At 48.7% G+C, this 12,551-nt stretch overlaps 1 protein-coding gene across 1 annotated transcript in view; it reads right to left on the bottom strand.

Moving 5' to 3' along the window:
* Positions 1–7,359: 7,359 nt before the first annotated feature.
* The window catches only part of ARID3B (AT-rich interaction domain 3B), a 65,868-nt gene continuing 60,676 nt past the window's right edge, over positions 7,360–12,551 (bottom strand). The window contains 2 exon segments of the mRNA XM_014455018.2: positions 7,360–9,637; positions 11,921–12,022. Coding sequence (XP_014310504.1) covers positions 9,483–9,637; positions 11,921–12,022 — 257 coding nt within the window. The 3' untranslated portion in view covers positions 7,360–9,482.

Raw genomic sequence — 12,551 nt, 5'->3', positions numbered from 1 at the left:
CCAGGGAGTGGGCCTAAGCCAGCAGGTGGTCATCCCCCAAGGGGTCCCAGACTACGAGAGGGCACAGGCCAGGCTGAGGGACCCCCCGAGTGCACAAATTTTTGTGCACCAGGCCTCTTGTTTCATATAATACTGGTTTGGTGGTGATGAACTCCTTTAGCTTTTTCTTGTCTGTGAAGCTCTTTATCTGACCTTCAATTCTGAATGATAGCTTTGCTGGGTAGAGTAATCTTGGTTGTAGGTTCTTGCTATTCATCACTTTGAATATTTTTTGCCACTCCCTTCTGACCAGCATAGTTTCTGTTGAGAAATCAGCTGACAGTCATATGGGTACTCCCTTGTAGATAACTGTTTTTCTCTTGCTGCTTTTAAGATTCCCTCTTTGTCTTTTGCCCTTGGCATTTTATTGATGATGTGTCTTGGTGTGGTCCTCTTTGGGTTCCTCTTGTTTGGGGTTCTCTGCGCTTCCTGGACTTGTAAGTCTATTTCTTTCACCAGGTAGGGGAAGTTTTCTGTCATTATTTCTTCAAACAGGTTTTCAATATCTTGCGCTCTCTCTCTTCTTCTGGCACCCCCATAATTCGGATGTTGTTACGTTTGAAGTTGTCCCAGATGCTCCTTACACTATCTTCATATTTTTGGATTCTTTTTTCTTTTTAAAGCTCTTCCGATTGGGTGTTTTTTGCTTCTTCGTATTTCAAATCTTTGACTTGATTCTTGGGATCCTCTAGTCTACTGTTGAATTTCTGTATATTATTCTTTATTTCAGTGAGTGTAGCTTAATTTCTGACTGGTCCTTTTTCATTTTTTTTTTTTTTTGGCATTATCACTAAGATCCTTGAAGGTCTCACTAAGTTCCTCGGAGGATTCTAGAAGATTCTTGAGGAACCTTATAACTGTGGTTTTGAACTCTATATCCAGTAGTTTGCTTTCTTCCATTTCTTTCATTTGTGACATGTCTCTTTGTGTCAACAATTTGGCTGCTTCCCTGTGTTTGTTTCTATGTATTGGGTAGCTGCTAAGTCTCTTTGAGTTGATAGAGTGGCCTTATATAGTAGGTGTCCAATAGGGCCCAGTGGCTCAGCCTCCCCAATCACCTGAGGTGGACACTCTTGGTGCACCCCTCTGTGGGCTGTGTGCACAGTCTTGTTGTAGTTGAGCCTTGATTGCTGTTGGTATCACTGTGAGGAATTGACCTCCAGGCCAATTGGCTGTGAGGACCAGCTGTGTCTATAATGGAAGAGCTGCTGTGCACGAGACACCCTTATGGGGCAGTACTTGCTTCAGTGGGGCTTTGGTGCTCGCTGAGTCTGCCCCTTGAGTGTGTCGCTTCTGGATGTGAAGAGTTGTAATCTGGTATGGTCTCACACTGACCACTGGCTCTTGGATCTCCAAGAAGGTGCAAAGTCAGCCACTGCCTGGGGCCACCCAGCAGGAGCTACAGAGAGATCTGCAGATTCCTCCTCTTTGTATCAGGATGGAAGTTCCCAGACGAGGCCCAGCTGTTTAGCAAGGCAGGCTGCTGCTGGTGCCAGCCTTGGGCCTTCTTTTGATAGCTTACGGGCTCCCTAAACCAGCTGCAGCTTGTTTGACAGGTTTTAGGCTGAGAAAGCACAGGCCATTCATATGCAAAAGCTGCTGTGCACAGCTTGTGTGGGGTTTTAAATTGGGTAGGGTGGGGTCTCAGGAATCTCCAGGGCAGAGCAAACAGCAATGGCTGCCAGTCAGCCCTGCACCAGGCAGGTCCCAGCACAGGAACAATGACCGTTGCAAGCACCTCGCTCTGGGAAAAAGCCACCCCCGCGTTCCTGGCCCAATGCCAGACAGTCCAGTTTCTCCCTGTATGTGTCTGGGTCCCCCAGAGTCTTGCCCAGCACTGGAGCTCAGAGCAAGTGGGAGCTTGTATCTCCCTCCTGATTAAAAAAGCATCACACCCAGGTGCCAGCCTGTTTGCACCTCTGCACCTCCTACCAGTCTCAATGTGCTTTCTTCTTTACCTCTCTAGTTGTAGTACTTCCACTCAGCCAGCTTTCCCAGTTCTGGATGATGGTTATATATTTTACTTGTAATTTTAATGTGGTTGTGGGAGGCAGCAAGTACAGGTGTTTACCTATGCCACCATCTTGGTTCTCTCCAAGTTCCAAACTCTTACCATGTCCATCTTTCTGGAGCTCAGCCTGCATCTGGGCCAGCTCAGAGCCCACCTCCTGCAGGGACGTTTGGAAAGGGGGTGGTGGTGGTTGGTTCCTATCTTGGTGTGGTGTTTCCCTCAGGACATCACCCCACCCTGGTCTCGGAGCTCCATACCCACAGGGGCCTGCCTGGAACTATATCTTGACTCAAACAATGGGCATAATGGCTGGGAGATGCTGGTGGAACAGCACTGGGGAAGGGAGCAAGATGCCTCATTGTTCCCCTCCAGACTGTACAGGTGACCAAAAATTTCCTGAATCCAAAAATATTGCTGGGTCATACTCCTTAGTGCTCCGTATGATGAGTACCGCCTAGCCTGAGGGCAGGCCCAGGTCTGCAACCCTCTCCATATGTAGACCCTCCCCTCTGGCTGGGACCGTAGGGCCTTGGCCCCCACCAGTGTTTGGTAATTAGTGGTTTCACAGCAAAGTACCTACCATCAGTGCTGTGGGTCTCCTGGGGCACACATTCAGAATTAGCAGAATTGCTGGGTCCTAGGAGAGATGTGTGTTCTACTTTAATGCCAAAGTGTTTTCCAAACTGGTTTGACTAATTTACACTCTCCAAGCAGTTTGAGTCCCATTGTTTCTCATTCTCAATCAAGACCTGGAATGTTAGCACTAAAGTTTGTGTTGATCTAATGGTATGGAATGGTTTCCTGTGTATTTACCTGATCACTAGTGAGGTCCAGCCATTTGTATTTCCTCTTCTGCACACACCTGTTCATAACTTTGCCCCTTTCCCTTCTTTTTGCTTTTATCTTAAGCATTAAAAAGAATTCATTCTGGCTACGATGCCTTTGTTGTGTGTTGCAAATATCTCTTCCCAGTTTGCCTTTTTAACTTATGTTTTTTTTTTCTTTTCTTTTTCTTTTTTTTTAAAATATATTTTATTGATTTTTTACAGAGAGGAAGGGGGAGAGATAGGGAGTCAGAAACATCGATGAGAGAGAAACATCGACCAGCTGCCTCCTGCACATCTCCTACTGGGGATGTGCCCGCAACAAAGTTACATGCCCTTGCCCGGAATCGAGCCTGCGACCTTTCAGTCCGCAGGCTGACGCTCTATCCACAGAGCCTAACCAGTTTCGGCTTCTTTTTCTTTTTTTTAAAATTAAATCTTTATTGTTCAGATTACAGTTGTTCCTTTTTTCCCCCCATAGCTCCCCTCCAACCGGTTGTCTTCCCACCCCACCCTCTGCCCTTACCCATCTCCACTGTCTTCATCCATAGGTGTACAATTTTTGTCCAGTCTCTTCCCACACCCCCACACTCCTTTCCCCCCGAGAATTGTCAGTCCACTCCCTTTCTATGCCCCTGATTCTATTATATTCACCAGTTTATTCTGTCATCAGATTTTTTATTCACTTGATTTTTAGAATCACTTGTTGATGGATGTGTATTTGTTGTTCATAATTTTTATCTTTACCTTTTTCTTCTTCTTCCTCTTCTTAAAGAATACCTTTGAGCATTTCATATAATACTGGTTTGGTGGTGATGAACTCCTTTAGCTTTTTCTTGTCTGTGAAGCTCTTTATCTGACCTTCAATTCTGAATGATAGCTTTGCTGGGTAGAGTAATCTTGGTTGTAGGTTCTTGCTATTCATCACTTTGAATATTTTTTGCCACTCCCTTCTGACCAGCATAGTTTCTGTTGAGAAATCAGCTGACAGTCATATGGGTACTCCCTTGTAGGTAACTGTTTTTCTCTTGCTGCTTTTAAGATTCCCTCTTTGTCTTTTGCCCTTGGCATTTTATTGATGATGTGTCTTGGTGTGGTCCTCTTTGGGTTCCTCTTGTTTGGGGTTCTCTGCGCTTCCTGGACTTGTAAATCTATTTCTTTCACCAGGTAGGGGAAGTTTTCTGTCACTATTTCTTCAAACAGGTTTTCAATATCTTGCGCTCTCTCTCTTCTTCTGGCACCCCCATAATTCGGATGTTGTTACGTTTGAAGTTGTCCCAGAGGATCCTTACACTATCTTCATATTTTTGGATTCTTTTTTCTTTTTGCTTTTCCGGTTGGGTGTTTTTTGCTTCTTCGTATTTCAAATCTTTGACTTGATTCTTGCGATCCTCTAGTCTGCTGTTGGATCTCTGTATATTATTCTTTATTTCAGTCAGTGTATGCTTAATTTCTAATTGGTCCTTTTTCATATCATCGAGGGTCTCACTAGATTTATCAAGGGTCTCACTAAATTTATCGGCCGTTTCTAGAAAATTCTTGAAAAACCTTATAACTGTGGTTTTGAACTCTATATCCAGTAGTTTGCTTTCCTCCATTTCTGTCATTTGTGACCTGTCTTTGTCTCTGAATTTTGGCTGCTTCCCTGTGTTGATAGAGTGGCTTTCTGTGCTAGGTGTCCTATAAGGTCCAGTGGCTCAGCCTCCCCATTTACCTGAGGTGGACACTCTTGGTGCACCCCTTTGTGGGCTGTGTGTACAGCCTTGTTGTAGTTGAGCCTTGATTGTTGTAGGTATCACTGGGAGGAATTGACCTCCAGGCCAATTGGCTGTGAGAATCAGCTGTGTCTACGGTGGGAGAACTTCTGTGCTGGAGACACCTTTATGGGGCAAGACTTGCTTCAGTGGGGCTTTGGTGCTCACTGAGTCTGCCCCCTGAGTGTGTCCCTTATGGATCTGAGGAGTTGTAATCTGGATGGTCCCACTCTGACCACTGGGTACACTGGCTCTTGGATCTCTAAGGAGGTGCTAATTTAGCCTCTGCCTGAGGCTACCCAGCAGGAGCTACGGAGAGATCTGCAGATTCCTCTTCTTTGTTTGGGGTTTGGAGGTGCCCAGATGAGGCCCAGCTGTGAAGCAATGCAAGCTGCTGTGGGGCCTTGGGCCTTCTTTTGGATGTTCTGGGTTTCTCTGACCCAGCTGCAGTTTGTTAGGTAATTTTAGATTGCAAAGGGCCAGGCCATTCATATGCAAATGCCTCTGCACACAGCTTGGGTGGGACGGGGTCTCAGGGAATCAACAGGGTGGAGCAAACAGCTATGGCTGATCCTCAGCCCTGCCCTAAGAGGCCCTGGGTCTCAGTGTCCCGTGGCAATCGCTGCAAGCACCTCTGAGAGAAAGCCACCCTCGAGTTCCGCCCGATGCCAGACAGTCCAGTTTCTCCCTGTATGAGTCTGGGTCCCTAGAGACTTGCCCGGAACTGGAGTTCAGAGCAGTCGGTAGCTTGTGACTCCCTCCCGATTGAAAAAAACAATGGCGTCCTCAGTGGCCAGTCCTTTCCACGTGCGCCTCCGTACCTCTGCACTTTACTTCCGCACCTCCTCTGAGTCTCAGTGTGCTTTTCTCTTTCCTTCTAGTTGTAGAATTTCCACTTAGCCAGCCTTTCTGTGGTTCTGGATGATGTCTGTTTTGTCTTTAGTTGTATTTTTGAAGTGGTTGTGCGAGGCAGCAATTTCAGGTGTTTACCTAAGCCACCATCTTGGTTTCTCCTTATGATGTCTTTTGATTAACTTTTTGGGAGGGTCTAGTTTGAGAAATTTTTCCTTTTCTTAGTCTTTAAGATAATCTGTATTTTCTTTTGAGAACTGAAATGGGATGGAGTTGCCATGGCCTGGTGTCTTATTCTCCCTATTCTCTCACTAACCTGCCACTTCTCTTTCAGCAATGCCTCCTGGTTCATAGGTTGATGCTCAACCACTGAGCCACGCTGACCAGGCCAAAAGATTTTTAAAAACCAGTGAGAGGTTCAAGACTGTCCCATTGTCACCCTCCTTTTCTAGCACTTCAAAATGGCAGAGAAAGGGATCCCTGCTTTGCAACCAGAGGGTTGAGACAAATGAGGTGCATGGCATGGGATGGAGGAGGGCAATTACAAACCTACCCAATCCTTTACCTCTGCTCATTTCTTTTGGTTTTGCCAAAACATGGTTGGGACCATAAAATGTACATCATGGTAGCCCGGCTGGTATGGCCCAGTGGTTGGTCAACCCATGCACCAAGAGGTTGCAGGTTCGATTTCTGGTCAGGGCACATTCCCCAATTGCTGGCTCGATCCCCAGCAGGGAGCATGCAGGAGGCAGCAAATCAATGTATTTCTCTCTTCCTCAATCTCTAAAAATTAATAACATATTTTTTAAAAGGAACATGGAAAAGAGCTCTATTAAAAAATGTGCATCATGGCAGAGAAAAGGACTGAGCACTGTCTAGACCTGAGTTCCAGAGAATATTCCAGGTATTCACACTCAGAATGTCTCCCTGCTCCAGATCAACCTTGTAGAAAAGTGGGTTTCCTAAAAAACACAGGCCGTGCCCTCATGCTATGAGAATGGAACACAAATCCATTAGCCTGGGATACTCTCTGGTACCAGCTACACTTCTTCCCACTTCCCCTCCACCCCACCCACCAACCCCAGGACTGGCCAGGGCCACAATACCAGGTCTTTTGATGCCACCACATTTCCATACATACATAAAGATACATATATATCAGTTCCTCTGCTGAGACTTCTTCCTCATGTCTTCAGTTGGCAAATCTTATTTTTCCAGCTTAAACATCACCACCTCTGAGACTCCCTAGTGAGCTGCCCCAGCATCCATTGGCCCTTCAATCGTCTACTGTCTCAGTCATGCTGTATTTAAAAGAACTGGTTTTTGTCTAGATAAGTGTGTGTACCTCCCAGATAAGATTGTGAGCTCCACATGCATGGGGACCACTTATTCAGCAGGAGCTCAAAAGAGCTTTCCAGGTCCTGGAAGGGAAGTTTAGTTGGTTAGAGCATCAGCCCGACACACCAATGTTGCGGTTCAATCTTGAGTCAGGGAACATACAAGAAAAAAACAATGAATGCATAAATAAGTGGAACAACAAATCAACGCTTCTCTTCTTTCTAAAGTCAATCAATAAAAAAATTGTTTTAACAGGGGGGCTTGTTAAATGGAGGCTACCCCCCAGGCCTGTGCCTGCCAGGACACTGATGTGACACCACTGGAGTCAGTTTTGGTGATCAGGCATCGCCAGAGGTCCCTGCTGATACAGAAGACAGGTGAGTGAGTGCTTAGGGGAAAGGATGGGTGAGCAGTGAAGGGGTAAGGGCTCAGGAAAAATCAGTGGATCGGAGGAGCAGTTTCCTCAGTCCCTTTTTATTCTGAAGGCTTTGGCCTCTCCCCTAGTACTTCCATGGAAGAGTCACTGAAAACACCCACCCGCTTGTGTGAAGAGGTAGAGGTTTATTGAAATATAAACATTCAAGAACATGTAAGATAGAAAATAATCACAACATATACAGACACTTGCTGCAAGAAGACGTCTGAGGTATTTATCCACTGCCTGGGCTACCCATGTGCTATCATGTTTTTCCTGTCTAGAATACACCTAAGATGGGGAGGGCAAGGGGACAGAGCTGCCTGGGCTGCCTGCCTGTGGGGCCTTCAGGGTTCCTCATGGCCCAGGCCCTGTTCCTAGAGACACCTACTGGTGCCTCCACTCCCAGGCTTTCAGCTGAGACCCTGCTGCTGTCCTGAGGACAGCAAGGGTTCACTGAGAGGGGAGACCAGGCCAGCTGCCTAAGGGATCGAATCCAATGACCAGAAAGACAGTGTGCTATGCCTGTGTCCTCTGGGTGGGAAGAGTCCATTCTTCGTGACCAAACCCCTGAGAAACACACTGGCAAATGTCTGTAACACCTTCAGGTGGGCCCAGTGCCAGCCAACTGGGCTCCTCCCAGGCACCAGGTCCCAGATGCCCTTCTCTGCCCACACCCTGCACTTGCCTGGTAAGAGGGTCAGCCCTGGTGGAGGGCCAGGGGATGGGGGAGAGAAGACAAGGTCCAGCAGAGCTACAGCACATTTCGTGCTCAAGCTCTGGAATTCTCTTTCCTTTCCTAGACAGGACTGAATGTTAGCCAGGTGTGGGCTCAAGCCAGTATGGGCTCCTACAGCCCAGCAACGTCAAATGCGTGTTGTCTACGACATACCGCAGGGCTTATTCATTTCCAGGAGAGCCTTGTGTGAGAACCAGCTCTTCCTTACAACACAGGAGCAGCCTGCTCCACTCCAGGGTTCAAGAGAAGATAAAGCTCTCTCATCTTCTAAAGGCCATGGCCTGCCTGTCCTGGTGGGAGTGTGAAATGAAGGGGAGATATCCTACCCCCACTGGAGAGTAGGGGGTAGGGGTTGGGACTAGCCCTGTTATGGCAGGAAATGGATGGAGGACCATCTTCAGAACTGGTATGGTTTCAGGACCCAGCCAGGCTTCCACTCCACCTCCTCCCTGCCGCTCTGATCCCTGAGTCATCTCTCCTGCCTGCCTCCCGCTTCCTCACCAAGGTTGCAAGGAAGGGCCAGAGGGGCTGGGGTACCAAATCATTTGTTTGGCTTTGGGGTGATCTGCTCTCATATCTTTGGTGCTATAATAATAAAAAATTTTAAATAAAAAATCAGGTCGGCAAAACACATATAAAAAGACTTCAGAGATGCAAATACTTCCTGAAGAATCAAACATCAACAATTACAAATCTGAGGTATTTCAATGAACCTGATGTTAGCAGGCTTGGGGGTGTTAGGGCTAAGATGGCCCCAAGAGAAGACCAGCCAAGGGACAAGTGGGCTTTTCTTGGCACAGCTGACCAACAAGGGCAAGTGGGAAGCATAGGGTCCAAGAGGGTCAGAAAAGGGTCAGTTTGAAGTGGGTGCTAGGGCCTGCCTGGGCAGCCCTGTAAGGCTCTGCCTCTCCCTTAGCAGATGTCCAAAGGGCCTTCGGAACTGAGGACTGCTTCAAGACTCGAATTGGAGGGACCCATGCCCCAGGAACCAATATGTTAGGTAAGGAAAGCCCCATCTCATGCTCAGCAGGTAGGGATAGGAAGGCATGCGCTTGGCTCCTAGCAGACCCACATGAGAGTTAAAGATTGGGGCACTGAGCAGGGGAAGGGACCAGTGACCCTGGGGTCATGGCAGAAGGCAGGGGAAGAAAAATAAATTAAAGGAGAAAGGATATGAAGGGCCTCCAGCCTGGTGTCGGTTTACAGATTGTCAATACACTGTGCCCAGGATGGGAGGTGGCCTGGGAATCCCCAGGAAGCTGGCTGTCCACAGACCCCACCCATTTCTCCAGGACAATCTCTGATTGGACAACGCTGCTCTGTCCTGCCCCTCCAGCCTCTCCCTGTCCCCCAAGTACAGCAGGACCTGAATGGAGCCTGGACAAGCGGACATGTCCAAACTCCCAACATCTGGTATTTGACATGGGATCCGTGAGATGAGGTAAATTTTGTGCATCGACTTCCTTCACTCTCAACAGAAGAGTGGGGAGTGGAAGCTGGGTCCTGCCCCTCAGAGGGACCAACTGGTGGAGGGCTCTGCACTGGGGGTGCCCCGTGATGAGGTAGGACTTGGTGAGCAGTGAGAACTGCTGCTGCTGCTGCTGATGCTCTGGGGAGCAGACCCTGCGATGAGGTGGACCACAGGCTTCTGGGCAAACAGCACACCTGGGGTGGGGAGGAGAAGCAAGTGTGAGCAGACCAAGAGAGAAGGGTGGTTCCGTTGATTCCACTGATTTAACTGGGTCAGGTCCCACTCTGGACACCATGCCGGGTGCTAACATAAGTCCCAAACACTGTCCTGCTTCCAGATGCTTACAGGCTGGTGGCAAAGACACAGGTGGGCAGAGTAATTTTGCTGAAATGTCACAAATGCTCCGAGGGAAGTGTCCCCAGGGTGCTGTGAGAACAAAAAGGTTTTGGAGAGCAGGGGAAAATTGGTCAGGAAAGGCTCCAGGGGAAGGCTATGCCTGCACTATTTGAAAAAGTGGCCAAATGAAAAAGGGAAATGGTGTGCCAGGCAGAGGAGCTCTGAGAGAACAATTAGCAGAGAGAGGTGGCAAACGTGCTGGAGGCCATGCCGTCGTGTGGTCTGCTGGCAGATGAGGCTAGAGAGATGGGAGAACAAGGTAGTGGAGGTCTGTACACCCCTAAGGAAGCCAGTTCCTACCCTGTAGGTGTCGTGAGGCCCCTCAAAGTTTTAAGAAGGGAGGGGTCTCATGATATGTACATTTTAGAATGCTCTGTGGGGTTGGGAGGAATATGGGTGATGGAGGTCTGCAAGAGAGCTGAGAGGCTTGACCCAGGCACTGGCAGTGAGGAGAGCAGGAGCGGAGGACAGAGCACAGAGTAGCGAGGTCTGCTCAGCTCTGCGGGGCCAGGATGAGCATGAGGGGCTCTCGGGAAAGACTTTCAGGTTCCTGGTCTGGGTGTCTGCAAACTCACTGAGAAAGGGCACTGGTGAAACAGAAACTGAGGCAGTTGAGGTTTGGGGAACTTTCAACTCTCTTCTGAGTGCTCCCCATTTTGAGAGAAAAGCTTTATCTTCTCCTTTCTCCCAAAAGAGGACAAAAGGATGTGGAGATCAGGCCCCAATATCCTCCTTCCCTGCTTTTCCCATGAATCCACTCTCCCAACCCCAAACCTCCTAGAGCAGCGGTCACCAACTTTCAGACGTCATGGACCACCAGTGGTCTGCAGACCACCAGTTGGCGCCTGATGCTCAAAATGTTTCCTTAAACCAGCGGTTGCCAACCTTTTGAACCTCATGGACCACCAGTGGTCCGTGGACCATCGGTTGGCGACCGCTGTCCTAGACCATCAAAGCACCACCAGAAGGCAAAGAGCACCCCAGCCCTACTCACTGGCTCACCCAGCCTCCTCGATGGCCCCCCGTATCAGGCAGAGCCCTCTGAAGGCCTCTGAAATGCTGTATGTGGTGATGGGGAGACAGCCTGGCATGGCTACCTCTCTGCAGGCTGCTCCCAGGAACTCTGTCCCTTTCTGGCCCTACCCTAATGCCCACAGCAGGTAGCCCAGTAGAGACCCAGAGCATTAGGCCTGCCGGGTGGTGCCCTGAGGGGGCCCTGCCCTCTAGCATAGGAGAATTCAAAGGACCAAAAGCATGCCCTGAGGAAATACCCCCCTTTTTGATGTTAAGGGCACCTCTCATGCCCTCTGTAAAACAGGTGGCTAATGCTGAGGCTCCTGGCAGAAGGCCACTGGCCAGAATGTCTGAACTTTTTAGCCCCAACTCATCAAGCTGTGCTTAACAAGTCGGCTGGGTTTATTCCCAAACTCAACCGAAAACCAACGAAACAGGAGTGGGAAGAGGTTTGCTGCTATGAAAACTAAGTTGACGGCCTTGGGAAGACTGGTTAAACCAACCAATCAACTAACCAATCAACCACTACTGCCAAATTAGACTAAGGGAGAGAAAACTGTAAGTGACAGAAAAAATCACACACATATACAGGCCAATTCTGCACACTCAGATCCCTTTGCCTGTGTCTGTCCTTGATCTATTTTAAAGGAAAGGAATGACAGAGGTTTAGAAAGAGAACAGTTGAAGCACAAAGAAAGGAGGCCCAAATATTAGAAGACCATAATGGTGGATTTAGAATACAATGTTTAAGGCATGGATATAGAATTGATTATGATTCTTCTCATTAAGTGATTTTTTTTCAATTAGCAAGCCAACCACTGGTCCAAAAAGGTTCAGTGTAGGGTTTCTATCGTTCTGTCAAAGGTGGAGGGGGATCTGTCATCATGTTAGCAATCCTCAGCCTCTGCCAGTCCAGAAGAACCACTTTACCTATGGAGCCCCAAGATTACCTACAAGGAAGCCACCCTGGCAAAGTGTGCGACAGGAGGGTGACAAGTGGGGCCCGTTGGGCAGCTGTACTGACGCTGGCCACCACACTGGCCTCCCTCAAGCTCCAAGAGCCTCACCTGCATAGGTGGTGCCGTCGATATCCACAGACATATTAATGCTCCCAATGCTGCCCGAGGTCAGATTCAGCGCTGTAGCCGAGGCCTCTGATCTGTCTTCTGCTGAGGACAAAGGAGAGAGGGCCTGGTCAAGCCTTCTGGCACGTCTGTTGTCCTTTGTGTGGCGCTCCCATGCCCCCGGTCTGGCCACAGCAGGCCGAGGCCCACTGTTAGAAAGCATCTACATAACCTTCTCCTGAGCATAATGTCTGGCAGGAGCACTCAGACTTGCTAATGTCCTGTTGCTGCTTTCTCCACTGAGCCACTTCACCTCCCCAACTCTCTGATTGAAGAAAAAAGGGATCATCATCAGCAAGGAGGCTTCTCTTGGCTCACAGCTGTATGCTGGCGCTTTCAAAGAAATGTGTCAAACGTCCCTGAGCACACTATACATCAGCTGGGGAACCGGAGATCAGGAAGATCCAGTCTCTGCCTGAGGCCTCACCTTGCTGCCACCGCCTTCCCCTTCACTGGGGTGGGAGGTCCTCAAGGAAAGGGTCTACCTACCCAGTACTTCGTTTTTCATCTCAGCTGGGCAATGGGGGCTTGTGGAAGGCCGCTGCCCAGCTCACTTCTGCCCGCTCACTACACA

This window comes from Myotis lucifugus, unplaced genomic scaffold (genome assembly GCF_000147115.1).
Source record: "Myotis lucifugus unplaced genomic scaffold, Myoluc2.0 scaffold_41, whole genome shotgun sequence".
Lineage (NCBI taxonomy): Eukaryota > Metazoa > Chordata > Mammalia > Chiroptera > Vespertilionidae > Myotis > Myotis lucifugus.
Note: the sequence above shows the minus strand (reverse complement) of the source record. Positions and strands in the feature narration are given on the sequence as shown.